The 17216-nt window shown below is 42.2% G+C and overlaps 1 protein-coding gene across 1 annotated transcript; it reads right to left on the bottom strand.

The window, feature by feature from the left end:
* Positions 1-12203: 12203 nt before the first annotated feature.
* On the bottom strand, positions 12204-15929 carry LOC134943683 (uncharacterized). The gene is made up of 2 exons (XM_063932392.1): positions 14164-15929; positions 12204-12589 (listed from the first exon to the last, which is right to left on the bottom strand). The coding sequence occupies exon 1, from the start codon at positions 15796-15798 to the stop codon at positions 14311-14313; it is 1488 nt and encodes a 495-aa protein (XP_063788462.1). The 5' UTR covers positions 15799-15929; the 3' UTR covers positions 12204-12589; positions 14164-14310.
* Positions 15930-17216: the final 1287 nt, after the last annotated feature.

Here is a 17216-nt window from a genome sequence, read left to right as displayed (position 1 = left end):
GCTTATATGGGGTGTCCGGAGTCCACCCTTAAGGAGAGGGTACTGTTATGAACCATAAGTAGTAGTTCATTCCTGTTTGCTTTCTGTTTATGTATTTTGTACTATAGTTCTGTTCGCATGTCAGGATTTCCATTACACTGGTTTAGAAGACTCTTGTTGGCCGCCGGTGGTGAGTCTGTGTAATTGCAGCCTGTTTCTATGTGTTTAGTCTCACCTGTCAGATAGTTGATCATTATGTGGTGAGTCTCTGTACTGCAATCTGGCTCTTGTCTGTTAATCTCACTTGCAGCTATTCTGGTCATTATCTTGTTCCTGGCTTCCAGCCATCCTGATTGGGACGTGTTCCCTTATTATCTAGCTAACTATGCAGTTCTGAGCTGGTGATATACGTTCTGTTAAGATACCTGTATGTTCCTGATTAGTGTCTTGTCCAGTATTGCATCTGTGTCCCGGCCCTGTCTGATACTGGAATCCGGTGTACTCAGCTCTGGCAGAGTTCAGAGCTTCCTGTGAGCTGTCCCTGCCCTGGTGTGTTCCTGTGATCCAGTAGCCCTGAGTCCAGAGTCCTGAGTACTGCTGTCCGGAGCCTGTTAAAGATATCTGTCCGGCTTTCCTGTTATGTGAGCCTGTGACTGTGGCTTCGGGGTTCTCGTCCGTCCGCCTGTGTGCACACCGGTGTCGTAAGTAGCGGCTTTGCCGTGCCAAACGGCCTTGGCCGTATCTGTCCATTATATTTGCTTTGGATTTTCTGCAGAGGGTTCTGCATATGCTGTTATTGCCGGTACACAGTAGTATTGTTTCGGCGTGTGGACAGCATTTTCATTTGTTGTAGTTTGTCCTGGCGGCTGTGCCGCACATACTTTTGTTTAGTTCAGTAGTGCCCCTAACTCTGTGTTTCTGTCTTAGAGGTTCCCCTTGTCATCGCCCCGTCTCAGTTTACGCCTTGTGTCCAACTAAGACTGGGGGGCATCGGAGTTGGGCAGACTTAATCCGCCCTTCAAACGCAGCTGCCGTGGGCCCAAGCAAACATAGTCTTGCAGGTGTAGACTGACCATGAGGGTGAGACAACGGAGTCAGGCTTTCTGTAGGGGTTGCTGCTGAACTCCGGTTCCACTCCAGCATTACGTTCCTGTACTTGGGGTTCATCCGCCCAGTTTCAGGAGTACCAAGTACAGTGGACGTAACAATCAGCTGTCAACAGAATAGCCAACAGAATCTTCTCTGTCAAGATCCCGACAGCTAGGTGAACTACTTATGCAAACTTACAACAGTATGGCCTAATGGATCAAATTATGTTTAAACATTTAATGGGAGTAAATTAATTTAAGGTATACAGATGGAGCCACGCTATTCGTGGCTCTGTCTGTGCCTGGGCGTTCCTGGCGAGGCGGACCGCCGGAAATGAACGAGGCATCCGTGCGTCATAGAATGGGTGCGTCTGTGTGGCGTGCCAAGGCACAGGCACGCGTAGGTATGCCGATCGCCCCTATTGAATCATAATTTTAAGTGTTTGTTTCCTTGTTGCATTTAAGTAAAAGATTGAATTGAAGTCAGATTTATAAAACAATGAATTATGTATTTAAAAGACCACGCACATATACAGGCTGAGAGTCACGTCCTATCAGTCCGGGTTACATTGACATTAACAAAGAAAACATGTTGGATGCACTGGTTTTATAACACTTGGTTTACACCCAATTCTCTTAACACTCCCACTGATCTCATACATCCTAGTAGATTATTTCTACCGTTTTATGCTCATATTAGGAACTGGTAACAAGCTAGAAGCTGGTTAGCCTTATTTGGCTAATTCCAATTCTATTACACACAATGAGTCTGCTGATTTCCAAACTCTGTTTAAAGGTACATGTATCTTATAAGTGAACTAATGTCTGTATAAAAAGGTCACCTAACGCCATGTAAAATGCTCATTTTCCATTTAAGGTATGTTATATGATAGGTATAGCTGTATACTTAAGAAATATGTGAGTATATTGAATTAGTAAAATAAATTATATTCCTTATGCACTTAGATATTTAAAACCCCCAACTTCGAGGCAGCCATGCTCAATGAGCTTGGCTCATTCTATAGGTGTAGAGATGAATTATGGGGCTGGTGGTATGAGAGGCTTAGGATACTTACCACACTGACATTGGATTGCATTTCAGAAAACAGTTGTTTCACCCTGGACAATTAGTAACCCCAACTGCTGGTATCATGTATCTAATCCTTTGTTCTTCAATTTTACAATGTTTCTATGTGAACCAGGGTTGAGCAAAGGGTCTCAATTTGATGAAATATGTACTACATTCTAAAGGTTTTTTTTTTTTTGTTTTTTTTTTTTGGGGGGGGGGGGAATATAACAAGTTAAATGCCACTTAAATTGTAAATTTGTACACTGTTGTTTTCAAATTGCTTGAATTTTTAACCTCAATTATTTTACATGTATTCTCTCCTTCTTACAGAGCAAAAGTAATATCCGAATCAAAACTGTTGAAAATGGAATATGATCAAGTTTTCACTTTTACAAAAGTTCATAAAAAACAGGTAATATTTTGTTAAAGGGTTAAAAAGACATTTTACAGTCAAATTTTTTGTTGTTGAAAAAAAATAAGTCCAATTATCATAAAGCTGGATTCAAGTTATTAATGTTCAGTTGTTTATGTGAAACATTTATAAGTAAGTTACACAAAAACTATCATCTCAACAATAACGGCAAGAGTGAGAATGCTAATTTGAGAGCCAGGTAAGGGGTAATCTGGGGGTAATCGGCCTGAAAAAAGTAACTTCTGAAAAGGGCACGAGTTGTTAAGTCCATGTAAGGAGATATCGAGAAAGGGGTTTCCATTCTGCAAATATATTGGTCCAAAATAGGAAGTTTCAGCGTAATTTTAGCAGTTTCATTTTGGTAATTAAAGCCGCACTTCCAGAGGTCTGCAGAAGAAGAATCTCATTTGACGGTCCTGTCTAGAAAAAAGACTAAATACAAAAGATTTTAGTGTGAAAAACAAAATACCTGCAAAAAGTATATCTTAAATTGGGTTGGGGCTGGTAGACCAGCACTGGGGATCACGGTGGTCAGCATACTGACCCTGGGATTCCAGCAACAGAATGGCAGCAGGGGGGGCGCAGTACAACAAAGCCCCTTGCGGGCTCGCTGCATTCACCACATGTTCTGTTCCCACTCTATGGGTATCGTGGACATGCGCCTGTGGGTTAGCATTCTGCTTGCAGGCATTTTAATTGTTTGGGATCCCGGCATCTGCATGGTGACTGCCAGGATCCCGAGCACCGGTCACATGAGTATTTACATCATAAATCCTATAGCCTTTCTATAAGCCAGACTCATCTTTCAAAAGGTTCTGAGGTTGATATGGAAAAGATATATGTATTCTATGGTATCCGTTCAGTTTATCTACCTACACTAGATCGACAATCCAAAGATCGACACCACATGATCGAACAACGAATGATCGACAACTACACATGATCGACAATCAAATGATCGACTGAATAACAAGCTCGACATCGCATTCATCGACAGCATCACCACATCGGCAAATCCGAAAAAAGAAAAACAATAGTGCGACAGACATACGATCGACATAATTAAAGATCTACGTGGCACATAATCTACAATACATACATCGAATGACTATAAATAGATAATATGTTAGATCGACAAAAACTTCCAGCGACGGGACAAATGATCGAAAAATAAATCATTGACACATTACCAGACAGACTACACATTAGATCAATCAATGCATATGATCGACATTAATTTTAATCGACCTAACATATGTCAGACAGTCGGGACACAGACATACATCAGATAGACAAAAATATACATCGACAAATTACCTGATCGACAAACGTAACAATAGACTGAATAAATGATCTACAACTGTAACAGCGGCATACATTAGATAGAACCACAATACATCGACACCAACATATGTTAGATTATACTCCGCTTCGATAGTACAAATGATCGACATTCGACTACAGTTGACACTACCGTCCACCTAGTCAACCTTGCCCCTATATTCAGTTCATCACCCCTCCCTCCAACGGTCCACCGCGACCCCGCTATCCACAGCCGTCTACTACCCCTAGACGCTGCCGCCCACACCAGTCCGTCACCCGCTAATCTAGCAGAGGCGCCCAGCATCCTTGCCCGTGGCACTACAGGTGCCAAAATGCCCCCCACACCTTCACCAACACTACAGCTGACACTACCGTCCACCTAGTCAACCCTGCCCCTATATTCAGTTCATCACCCCTCCCTCCAACGGTCCACCGCGACCCCGCTATCCACAGCCGTCTACTACCCCTAGACGCTGCCGCCCACACCAGTCCGTCACCCGCTAATCTAGCGGAGGCGCCCAGCATCCTTGCCCGTGGCACTACAGGTGCCAAAATGCCCCCCACACCTTCACCAACACTACAGCTGACACTACCGTCCACCTAGTCAACCGTGCCCCTATATTCAGTTCATCACCCCTCCCTCCAACGGTCCACCGCGACCCCGCTATCCACAGCCGTCTACTACCCCTAGACGCTGCCGCCCACACCAGTCCGTCACCCGCTAATCTAGCGGAGGCGCCCAGCATCCTTGCCCGTGGCACTACAGGTGCCAAAATGCCCCCCACACCTTCACCAACACTACAGTTGACACTACCGTCCACCTAGTCAACCTTGCCCCTATATTCAGTTCATCACCCCTCCCTCCAACGGTCCACCGCGACCCCGCTATCCACAGCCGTCTACTACCCCTAGACGCTGCCGCCCACACCAGTCCGTCACCCGCCAATCTAGCGGAGGCGCCCAGCATCCTTGCCCGTGGCACTACAGGTGCCAAAATGCCCCCCACACCTTCACCAACACTACAGTTGACACTACCGTCCACCTAGTCAACCTTGCCCCTATATTCAGTTCATCACCCCTCCCTCCAACGGTCCACCGCGACCCCGCTATCCACAGCCGTCTACTACCCCTAGACGCTGCCGCCCACACCAGTACGTCACCCGCTAATCTAGCGGAGGCGCCCAGCATCCTTGCCCGTGGCACTACAGGTGCCAAAATGCCCCCCACACCTTCACCAACACTACAGCTGACACTACCGTCCACCTAGTCAACCCTGCCCCTATATTCAGTTCATCACCCCTCCCTCCAACGGTCCACCGCGACCCCGCTATCCACAGCCGTCTACTACCCCTAGACGCTGCCGCCCACACCAGTCCGTCACCCGCTAATCTAGCGGAGGCGCCCAGCATCCTTGCCTGTGGCACTACAGGTGCCAAAATGCCCCCCACACCTTCACCAACACTACAGCTGACACTACCGTCCACCTAGTCAACCTTGCCCCTATATTCAGTTCATCACCCCTCCCTCCAACGGTCCACCGCGACCCCGCTATCCACAGCCGTCTACTACCCTTAGACGCTGCCGCCCACACCAGTCCGTCACCCGCTAATCTAGCGGAGGTGCCCAGCATCCTTGCCCGTGGCACTACAGGTGCCAAAATGCCCCCCACACCTTCACCAACACTACAGCTGACACTACCGTCCACCTAGTCAACCCTGCCCCTATATTCAGTTCATCACCCCTCCCTCCAACGGTCCACCGCGACCCCGCTATCCACAGCCGTCTACTACCCCTAGACGCTGCCGCCCACACCAGTCCGTCACCCGCTAATCTAGCGGAGGCGCCCAGCATCCTTGCCCGTGGCACTACAGGTGCCAAAATGCCCCCCACACCTTCACCAACACTACAGCTGACACTACCGTCCACCTAGTCAACCGTGCCCCTATATTCAGTTCATCACCCCTCCCTCCAACGGACCACCGCGACCCCGCTATCCACAGCCGTCTACTACCCCTAGACGCTGCCGCCCACACCAGTCCGTCACCCGCTAATCTAGCGGAGGCGCCCAGCATCCTTGCCCGTGGCACTACAGGTGCCAAAATGCCCCCCACACCTTCACCAACACTACAGTTGACACTACCGTCCACCTAGTTAACCTTGCCCCTATATTCAGTTCATCACCGCTCCCTCCAACGGTCCACCGCGACCCCGCTATCCACAGCCGTCTACTACCCCTAGACGCTGCCGCCCACACCAGTCCGTCACCCGCTAATCTAGCGGAGGCGCCCAGCATCCTTGCCCGTGGCACTACAGGTGCCAAAATGCCCCCCACACCTTCACCAACACTACAATTGACACTACCGTCCACCTAGTCAACCCTGCACCTATATTCAGTTCATCACCCCTCCCTCCAACGGTCCACCGCGACCCCGCTATCCACAGCCGTCTACTACCCCTAGACGCTGCCGCCCACACCAGTCCGTCACCCGCTAATCTAGCGGAGGCGCCCAGCATCCTTGCCCGTGGCACTACAGGTGCCAAAATGCCACCCACACCTTCACCAACACTACAGCTGACACTACCGTCCACCTAGTCAACCGTGCCCCTATATTCAGTTCATCACCCCTCCCTCCAACGGACCACCGCGACCCCGCTATCCACAGCCGTCTACTACCCCTAGACGCTGCCGCTTAGAGCTTTACCCCATTAATACATAACCATGGTTATATTTTCTCACTACTTTCACACCCTGTTACTGAACGGATACCCGTGCTGAGCACTCCTGAACGTTACTTCACCCCACTTTGCACACAGCTATTATCATTAACTAAAGTTTTTCTGAACACCCATGAACCTCGGTTCACCCCACTTTACACTCTGCGATTATCAGTAACGTAATTTATGAAGATGACACATGACATGTCCAAAAAAAAGTGGCATCAGTGAACAGAAGGTCAATCGCAAGTCACTGTAAGTCAATCCTTTTAACTCCCAGCCAGAGCATATACCCTCCCACCTAAAACGTCACCTGTTAATACAGAGTATTCGACCTGCATCACTCCCCGTTGAACTACAGGTGTAAAAATGCAATAACCAACCTTTCCTAACACTCTATCTACCTACATCCTTACACCTATACAAACTTTCCCCTATGTGCACTTCACAACCCTCCATCAAACGGTCACCAGCACCCCGCTATCCCTAACCGTTTACTACCCCTAGACGCTGCCGACCACACCACACCGCCACCCGCTAATCTATCTGCTTCGCCCGCCAGCATTTCCCTTGGCACTACAGGTGCCAAAATGCCCCCCACACCTTCACCAACACTACAGCTGACACTACCGTCCACCTAGCCAAAGTTTTCCATATTCACACTTAAGCATCACTTCACCTAATGTTTCCCCATTCCCTGCTATACCCAGCTAGCCCTAGACGCTAACAACTATAAAGTCAACCTCCAATACAGCTGTGTCTGCCGCCATCATTTCCATGTGGACAATGGTATAACAAATCCCATAATTCTGTTATCCAGGTTTCATAATAAACCTTATATTTTTCCTACATCATAAGTACAGTATTAAATGAAATTTAAAGAAAGCACTTAGGCCTCTTTATCATATAGGTTCATATAAAGTTTGTTACTGGCGTCAAAGTGTCTGCTATAAATCATTGTCAATGAACCCCGTGACTCATTCCAAACTTAAAGTTCACAAGGTTATTTTATTTAAAGTTAACTATCACAAGGTTATTTAATTTAAATATTGTAGAAGCACAGTAATTGGACAGAGAATTTTTTTTTTTTAAACACTCCCATCTTAAAGTGTATAAAACCCTTAGCTAACAAACCATCAGCCACATCTATTGTATTTAAGATTTTGGAAGATTTAAACATTTCAAGTTATCTACAATGGCTAATCAAACGGAATGTATCCTGGTTCCTTCTCATCGAGGAATGCTCTTAAATCTTGACGGACACCTTCTCGCAAAGAATAAGCAGCGTCTTGATGTAGTGTACTGGCACTGCACAGAGCGCAAGACAAGCTATTGTCTTTGTTTTGCGAAGACCACCATTGTTAATGGACAGCACATATTGAATACCCATGGAGACCATAACCATCCTCCACGACCCGAAAAAACGGTGATCAACATCGCGAAAGCGTGTATTAAAGAACGGGCAAAGCAAAGTAATGATCCCCCTGTACAAATCATCCAACAGGTAACGTCTCAGATGCCATCGACAAGTGCGGCATATCTGCCAAACAGGGATGCCCTCCGTCAAATGGTCAAGGCGAGATGATTTCCCTATTGAGCCCAGTACCTTGGAGGAGATAGATGTCCCTCAAAATCTAGCCTTTATAAATGGGGTTGAATTTCTAGTGAAGGACAGTGTTTTTCATAATGAAAGAACATTGCTCTTTACGACAGAGGAGAATGTTAAAAAGCTGCATGAGGCCTCATACTGGGTGATGGATGGAATATTCAAAACTTGTCCCACCCTATTTCGACAGATATATTCCATTCACGCTCTGGTTGGCACTGATGAGCAAACACAGCGTTTTTTGCCTCTAGTCTACGCATTGTTAAGTAGTAAGACTGAGGACTGCTATGTCCGCCTTCTGGAAGATTTGCAGGAATATGGCGGACAATTTGATTTAGAATTTGCACCTATGTATATTGTTACAGACTTTGAAAACTCTGCTATCCAAGCATGCATACGTGTTTTCCCTTCCAGCACTCACAAATGCTGTTTATTCCATTTTGGTCAAAACATTTGGCGCAAAATACAATCATCAGGACTTGCCACCCAATATGGCAAAGACATGGAATTTTCTATGCTACTGAGGCACCTGCAAGCCCTTGCTTTTCTCCCATCCGGAGATATTCCTGCAGCATTTGAAGAATTGAAAGATAAAATGCCCCCTAATGCCGCACCATTAGTCAATTATTTTGAGGAGACTTACATATTAGGTCGTATTAGAACAGTACAAAGTCAGACCAGATCTCCCCCACTATTTCCACCAAATATATGGTCAGTACATGAAAATATCCTTGTAGGCGTTCCAAGAACCCAGAACAAGTTGGAAGGATGGCATAAAAGATGGAATACCATCCTTGGCGAAAAGAAATTAGGAGTTTATCGTGTTATTGAATGTTTTCACAAAGAACAGCAGGTAACAACTACACTCCTGGAAAAAATAAATGCCAATGTCCTGAGAACCCCAACGAAGCGGGAATTAAAAACCAGGGAAGAAGCAATCCTGAGATGTGTTGACCAGCTAGGAATTGTCCCATGTATGGATTATCTACGGGGCATAGCTTTCCATCTACGTTTAGACTGAGTTCTTTTTTCCTTCCTCGTTTATAATAGTTATACTTCCTTACAAAATTTTAATTTCCGTTTTATTTTTTAAGGAGTTATGTTGGATTCAACAATTGTTTTTGTTAAGTTTATAATTATACAAAGTTGCCATTTAAATATTATGGAATGATGGATGGATCATTCTTCTTTTCTATATTTGGTTAGTATACTTTATAATCTCTAATTTACGATGAATATAACACTTTAAAGATTAATGAAAAGTAGATTCTCATCAATATATTTATATATGCTCTTTATAATATTAACACACTGTATCCTTATTTATGTATTTATGTAAATCCATATAAAATATTTTAATCCTTCAAACCGCTAACCTTACCCACTCTTCAACCTGTTTGCGCCTTCACCTAGTCGCTGCCGCCTATCCCTCACACCCCATTCCCACGGCGGACGAGACTGACTGCTTAGCTAGGTGGGTGGACTACAGGTTCCACAATGCTTCTATATGATTAAAGACTGACTGAATCCTTTTTGTGTGCCTAATGGTCATATATGCTGCCTTGACGCAGTACCTATATTTGTCCCCTTCACCCCGCTAACCTTATCCCCTCTCTTCACCCTGCTTGCGCCTTCACCTAGTCGCTGCCGCCTATCCCTCACACCCCATTCACACGGCGGACGAGACTGACTGATTAGCTAGGTGGGTGGACTACAGGTTCCACAATGCTTCTATATGATTAAAGACTGACTGAATCCTTTTTGTGTGCCTAATGGTCATATATGCTTCCTTGACGCAGTACCTATATTTGTCCCCTTCACCCCGCTAACCTTATCCCCTCTCTTCACCCTGCTTGCGCCTTCACCTAGTCGCTGCCGCCTATCCCTCACACCCCATTCACACGGCGGACGAGAATGACTGATTAGCTAGGTGTGTGGTCTACAGGTTCCACAATGCTTCTATATGATTAAAGACTGACTGAATCCTTTTTGTGTGCCTAATGGTCATATATGCTTCCTTGACGCAGTACCTATATTTGTCCCCTTCACCCCGCTAACCTTATCCCCTCTCTTCAACCTGTTTGCGCCTTCACCTAGTCGCTGCCGCCTATCACTCACACCCCATTCACACGGCGGACGAGACTGACTGTTTAGCTAGGTGGGTGGACTACAGGTTCCACAATGCTTCTATATGATTAAAGACTGACTGAATTATTTTTGTGTGCCTAATGGTCATATATGCTTCCTTGACGCAGTACCTATATTTGTCCCCTTCACCCCGCTAACCTTATCCCCTCTCTTCACCCTGCTTGCGCCTTCACCTAGTCGCTGCCGCCTATCCCTCACACCCCATTCACACGGCGGACGAGAATGACTGATTAGCTAGGTGTGTGGTCTACAGGTTCCACAATGCTTCTATATGATTAAAGACTGACTGAATCCTTTTTGTGTGCCTAATGGTCATATATGCTTCCTTGACGCAGTACCTATATTTGTCCCCTTCACCCCGCTAACCTTATCCCCTCTCTTCAACCTGTTTGCGCCTTCACCTAGTCGCTGCCGCCTATCCCTCACACCCCATTCACACGGCGGACGAGAATGACTGATTAGCTAGGTGTGTGGTCTACAGGTTCCACAATGCTTTTATATGTTAAAAGACTGACAGAATTATTTTTAGAGAATATTATGCATTGATACTGACACAACTTCTCCCGATCTCCATAGCAATAAATGCACCTAGCTACTTGTTCAATCCCAAAGTGAATGTTATGTTCTTAGCAGTATTAACATTATATTTTAATTAGTATTGTAATGATTATAATTTGGCAGCAGAAAATATTTGTCTAAATTTTATTGTACCATAACCTCACATCAGAAATTAACCCTGATTTTTTTATATATTTCAATGTCTACATTGCTACAGTTATTCCAAGATGCTATAGAAAAATAAGTCTCCATCAAGGATTGTCCATACTGAAGATTTATAATACTCCTGGCAATTATTGATAATCATGTAAGTCAAAAAAATTAAGATTTATATAAAACTGAAAATACCTAACATCACGAATAAAAGTGTTATTTTTCTGATCAATCTAAAAGTTCTGTAATTTTATCCTACCGCTAATTATGTAATGGCAAATAGTCATCTTTTGATGACATTATTATATTGTGGAAATTTTAATATGAATTCATACAATCATTGCTTGCCATGTCCAACTTCTCCATTGTCTCACTTCTCCACCATTTCCCTTTTGTTCATACTATATACTTTAGTATTATAATACAATTAACAATTGGAATTAGATATGTTAGGTATGTTTCCTACATCTACATATGTTTTGATATGCTCAATTTAAAAATAAAATAATATATATATATATCTAATATAATGTTCAGCATCTATTTAAATGCCTGAATTCTATAATCCCTATTTAACCATGCAGACAGTATACCTTATTGTTGTCCAAGCCGCAATTGGACCCCACAGTTACCATGTGAATATTTTTCTTTTCTTCTTACATAAACTTAAGTCCTCATTGTGCAACATTATATTTATTACTTGCTGGTGTCTGAGTATGCCATTGGAAAAAGAATTGGTCCACAACTGTAGTATTAAAAAACCGAGTCATTTGCCAACAGATTCAAATTTACCTGCAAAGCTCTATGTTTCACGGTTGTATTCATAACTCAATTATACATTTAAATCAATAGTTAACAGTTAGCGTAAATTTTGTTGATGTAACCTTTTTTGTGTGCTCTTGAATACAGGATTTATTTTGCCAATTTATACATCAAAATTTCATTAGATTCATTTTAATGTATATAGCTTTAATAATATTCTTTATCCCTTGTATATTACTTATAATACTAATATTTATGGATAATAGAAATATAATGATGCAGTCATCACAGTGATATGAAAACATATATATTTTAATAATTATTACTTTTTGTAATGTAGTCCAAAAATCTAATCTTTACATTCCATGAAAAAAAATGTTTTGCGTAATTATTGATCTAAAATTTTTATATATCCAGTTTGAAAAAAAATAAAAAATCAAGCAAGTTCAACAAGGAAACTTCAAAAATGTCCATCTCCAGAGGAATCATTCCTTGAAAATATAATCAAGCTTACATATTATTTTTATATATAAATTTTTATAAAATATCAAAGCACCAACAACTGTTAAGATATCATGTTACGTTGGATCTTTATTACGTGGACTTCAATAAAAATTTACCAGAATTAAAAACGTATTATCCGCACAGTACTTTATAAATAAACGAAAGATAATAGCAATGTTTTTTATTAATGATTTATAATGCAACATATTCCGCTTGAGCCCGTTCACTTTGTTCTGTGCAGAGGTCCATCCGAAAGTGTCAATCATGTTATTCTGTTATGGAAATTAAAAAAAATTAAAAAATAAAAAAGAATTCAAATGATTTCATTAAATATTTTTAATATTTTTAAAATAAGTTTAAAACTAATGCAATATATATCACATTAAATACTGTACAACATTTAAATTTTTTGATGATTATTATGGTACACTAAATGTGAAAATTAGTTATTCGATCCAAAAACAACTGTTGAAAATGTACATGCATACATAATAATTTCAAGTTTATTTTAAAGATTATGACTAAAATCCTTTTTTTTAAATAAAGCACATGATAATGTCAATATTTGTTAAAAAATGTATTGATATTAAATAAATATATTATATATATTTTAAATAAAATATTTGGTTAATGTAAATATATAACTAGGACATTCCAAATATATATTTAAATAGTGGGCATGTTTAAATAAAATTGTAGATTGTGATGCTCTAACATAACCCACTAATGTAGACATGCAAATGCACATTCTTTTGTAACTAAGTACAATGCTTAATATATTTTTTATTAATTTAACAAACATGATTCAGCTCTGCAGACACAGTAGTGTTATGTCTATCATTTTACAAATTACCTAATCTCATTTCACTACATATCACGTCCTCAAATATGTCTTAATATACGCTTTTAATGATTCATGTTGTGCACTTGTTTTGAGTAAAGCACACACACATGTACATATTTATTAATTTTACAGATGGCAGCGAAAATTTTGCTGAAAAAATATTCAGAGTATAGAAAAAATTAAATATCAGAAGCCAGATTCAGGACATACATAAATTTTTCTATATTGTAAATGTTTTTACATCAGGGCTGGCCAAAACAGGCCTTGAGATCTACCAACAGTTCACATTTTCAAGACCACCTAATTGGTGCACAGGTGTAGTCATTACAAATCAAGATGTGCTGCATTCATTCCTAACTGACAATTCTACAGATCTCCAGAAGGCATGGAAAACGTGACCTGTTGGTAGATCTCGAGGACCGGTTTGGCCAGCCCTGTTTTACATGTACGCATTAGCATTCAAGTATTATTTTTTTTGTATAAAATGTTACTAAGCTATATATATAAAATGCAAAAATGAGATGGACTCGATGGTTATAGGGGAAAATATCATATCAGGATGAAGGACAACTCTGAAATGCATAGTCCAATTGACAACATACCTGGTACAAATATGATTTATAATCTGTGAACAAAGACTCTATGGGTAACACACCCATCACAACCCTAAGGGTGGCCCAGCAGCACAGACTATATCAGGACATGCATGATATGTCTGGGAAAACAGGTATGCATATGACAGTGACATTATGTTAAGAGTGTGATTTAGGTTGCAGTAAGCAGCACACTGACAGACTGAGAGTTGTATAGTGGAGAATAGCATGGTTACTTGGTTCACCATAAAGGTGTCCGAAAACTAAAAAAGTAGCATTTATTTATAATATTATTTTATTCTAGTTATTTTTTTTTTAAAAAGGTAATTATATTTGTAAGGTGAGAGTGTTTTTTATTTTATTTATAGAATTATATTCCTTACAAATTTAAAATATACAGTAGGGGTACCTTCATTTCCATTAGGTTTTCATTCATGTATCTTGATCATGGTCAGGATCAGGGGTACGTTGACCGTTTCTCCATCTGTCATATGCTTCTTGAATCCTATACAGCATATCATAGTCAAATGGAGGTGTTCTGAAAGGTTCAAAAGCATCAGTCTGAGTTGATGTTGCTTGCACAAGTTCTGGTGTGGTCGTAGTGGTCTCGAGCTGATCCTCTGCCAGATTCAGCCATTTGATGAAGGTTAGTGGCAATAAGTGCTGTGTTCACATTTGCTTGTTGTTGCCAGCTAAGGAGGTGCAGTAATCCCAAATGAAACTGACAGGGTATTCCACTGAGCCTGTCTTTTGGATAGTCAATACTTCTCCCAATTGTGATCATCAACTGGGCATGTACACTCTGTGTCTCTTGAATCTGGTCCATTCTCTGCGACAGTCTTAAATAATGTTCATCCATCCTCAGTGACATTGTTTGAATTTCATGGCTAATTATTGAAAATGAATGTTGCATATATTCCCTATCTGTTAACGTTTGTTCAGATGCAGTGGTTTGTGGAATACCAGGTTCAATGGATTGAATATTTCCTCCATGTGTTTCATGATGGGCACGGTCTACATGTGCTTGTGTGACAATATCTCTATCTTCTATGCTCAGTGTTATGAAATGGTCGGCAATATGAAAATCTCCAGCAGGCCTGGCAAGCTCGGACTCTCCATCACGGGTTGCAATGTCTGACTGTCCAGCAGGCCTGGCAATGTGGGACTCTCCAGCAGGCCTGGCAAGCTCGGACTCTACATCACGCGTTGCAATGTCTGATTCTCCAACAGGCGTTGCAATGTTGGACTCTCCAGTAGGCCTGGCAATGTGGGACTCTCCAGCAGGCATGGCAATGTCGGACTCTACATCAGGCGTTGCAATATCTGATTCTCCAACAGGCGTTGCAATGTTGGACTCTCCAGTAGGCCTGGCAATGTCGGGCTCCCCAGCACGCATTGCAATGTCGGACTCTCCAGCAGGACTGCCAGTATCGGACTCTCCAGCAGGCATTGCAATGTCGGACTCTCCAGCAGGACTGCCAGTATCGGACTCTCCAGCAGGCATGGCAATGTCGGACTCTACATCACGCGTTGCAATGTCTGATTCTACAGCAGGCGTTGCAATGTTGGACTCTCCAGCAGGCATTGCAATATCGGACTCTACTGTTTGCATGTAAATATCAGACTCCTCAACAGGCCTGTGAATAGCGGACTCTCCTACATTCTTAGGAATATCGGAGTATCCCGCAGGCATGGCAATACTGATGTCTCCCGCAGGCCCTTCAGCTGGTGAACTTTGTGTTTCATCGCCCTTGACAGGAGAGAAAAGTATTTTTCTCTTTTTTGGGGGTAAAACTTCACTCAAGGTGGATTGTCCTTTCTTATGGGGTGTTTTTCTCTTGTGTGGAGTATTAACTTTCTGCACCTTCTCCCTCATGGATGGACTTTCTTCCTCAACCAACAGGAAGAAGTCCTTTGTTTTCTTTTCCCACTCCTTCAATTTTTTATTTTTGGAATTAATCTTCAGTTGAGTCATCCGTCTGCAATCTCTAATAGGCCCTACACACTGGCCGATATTCTGAAAGATATGAACAATCTCGTTCATAAATGAACGAGAACTCGGTCATATCTTTCAGTGTGGAGACTCCAGCGATGAACGATGCGCGGCCCCGCGCTCGTTCATCGCTGGTCTCCCGTCGGCTGTGCATGCAGGCCAATATGGACGATCTCGTCCATATTTGCCTGCACTTCAATGCAGCCGCGTGACGGGGGGAGTGAAGAAACTTCACTCCCCCCGTCACTGCCCCCCCCGCCGCCGCCGGGTCGCTCGTCGGCCGTATCCGCCGTCGGGCGGGCAGCTCGGCGGCGGGTGTGTAGGGCCCTTTAGTCTTTTCTTGCAGCTATCGATGCTCCTATCATTACCTCCAGCATCCTTCATAGCTTTGACAATCTGTTCCCAAGTTGAATTCTTGAGCTGCACATTTGTTGCCTGTGGCCCAAACAGAAGAGAACTGTGCATAATTACTGAATTGATGAGTGCAAGACTTTCTTCATCACTGAAGTTAGGAGCTCGTACGCTAGGTCCCTCATCTGGGTCTTCTTCTTCCTGTGTATTTTGATCCTGGGTTTCAGAACCTCCAAATGGTTGTGAGGAAGACATTGCCTGTTGCTCTTTACTGGCAGTGGAACGTCGGCGCTCTTTGGACATTCCTGAAAAAAACTGTGAACAGTTACAGTATTAATTATATTAGGTAAATTTCTATTAAATTTTAAATTCAAACATTGTATGCACACTGAAACATTAATAAAATAAAAACAATGTGAATATTTAAAAATAATAAAATCTGATTTTAAATATAAATATATATAGGTGTGTGTGTGTACATATATATTTTATATATATATATATATAATTAGCTATATTATATTATACAATATTTGTTTGACTTGTTTATTATAAACATAAAAATTACATGTTAAAAACATTTGAATGTCTAGTGCTATAAAAACTAATTTAAAATTAACTATTTTTACATTTTCAGGACAATGAGATAAAGCATATATGCACATAACATGCCAAAGACTGGTGTTGAACTCAGTACATTTTGTTTACAGTTGTTTCAAAATGAGTAATAATTATAAAAAAATACATTACTTGCTACTTTGGAGTGTTCGCCTTCAACTAAGCAAACCGTGTCAGAGTGCCATGCCAATCAACCCCATTAAACTGTGTCACATACCATTTATTTAGCAATTACATTTTTAAATTGTGCTTCTCGCTGTCTGTCCCCCTGTCACAGACAGTGGTAGTGTGTTGACGGTAGTGTAGGTCGATAAACTGAACGGATACCTGTGTTGACTCAGAGTTGGACTGTGTTACACAGCCAAGTGGAGCATTTGATATTTTGTCACATTCAGTGTGAAAATTCACATTTTTTATGAAGTGGTTTTATTAGGGTGGGCCTTTTGTTGTTAATTCACAAATAATTGTCTTTACACATGCCAAATGGTGCATGGACAATG

The sequence above is a fragment of the Pseudophryne corroboree genome, chromosome 7 (assembly GCF_028390025.1).
Source record: "Pseudophryne corroboree isolate aPseCor3 chromosome 7, aPseCor3.hap2, whole genome shotgun sequence".
In the NCBI taxonomy this organism is placed as follows: domain Eukaryota; kingdom Metazoa; phylum Chordata; class Amphibia; order Anura; family Myobatrachidae; genus Pseudophryne; species Pseudophryne corroboree.
This window is presented reverse-complemented; position numbering and strand designations above follow the sequence as displayed.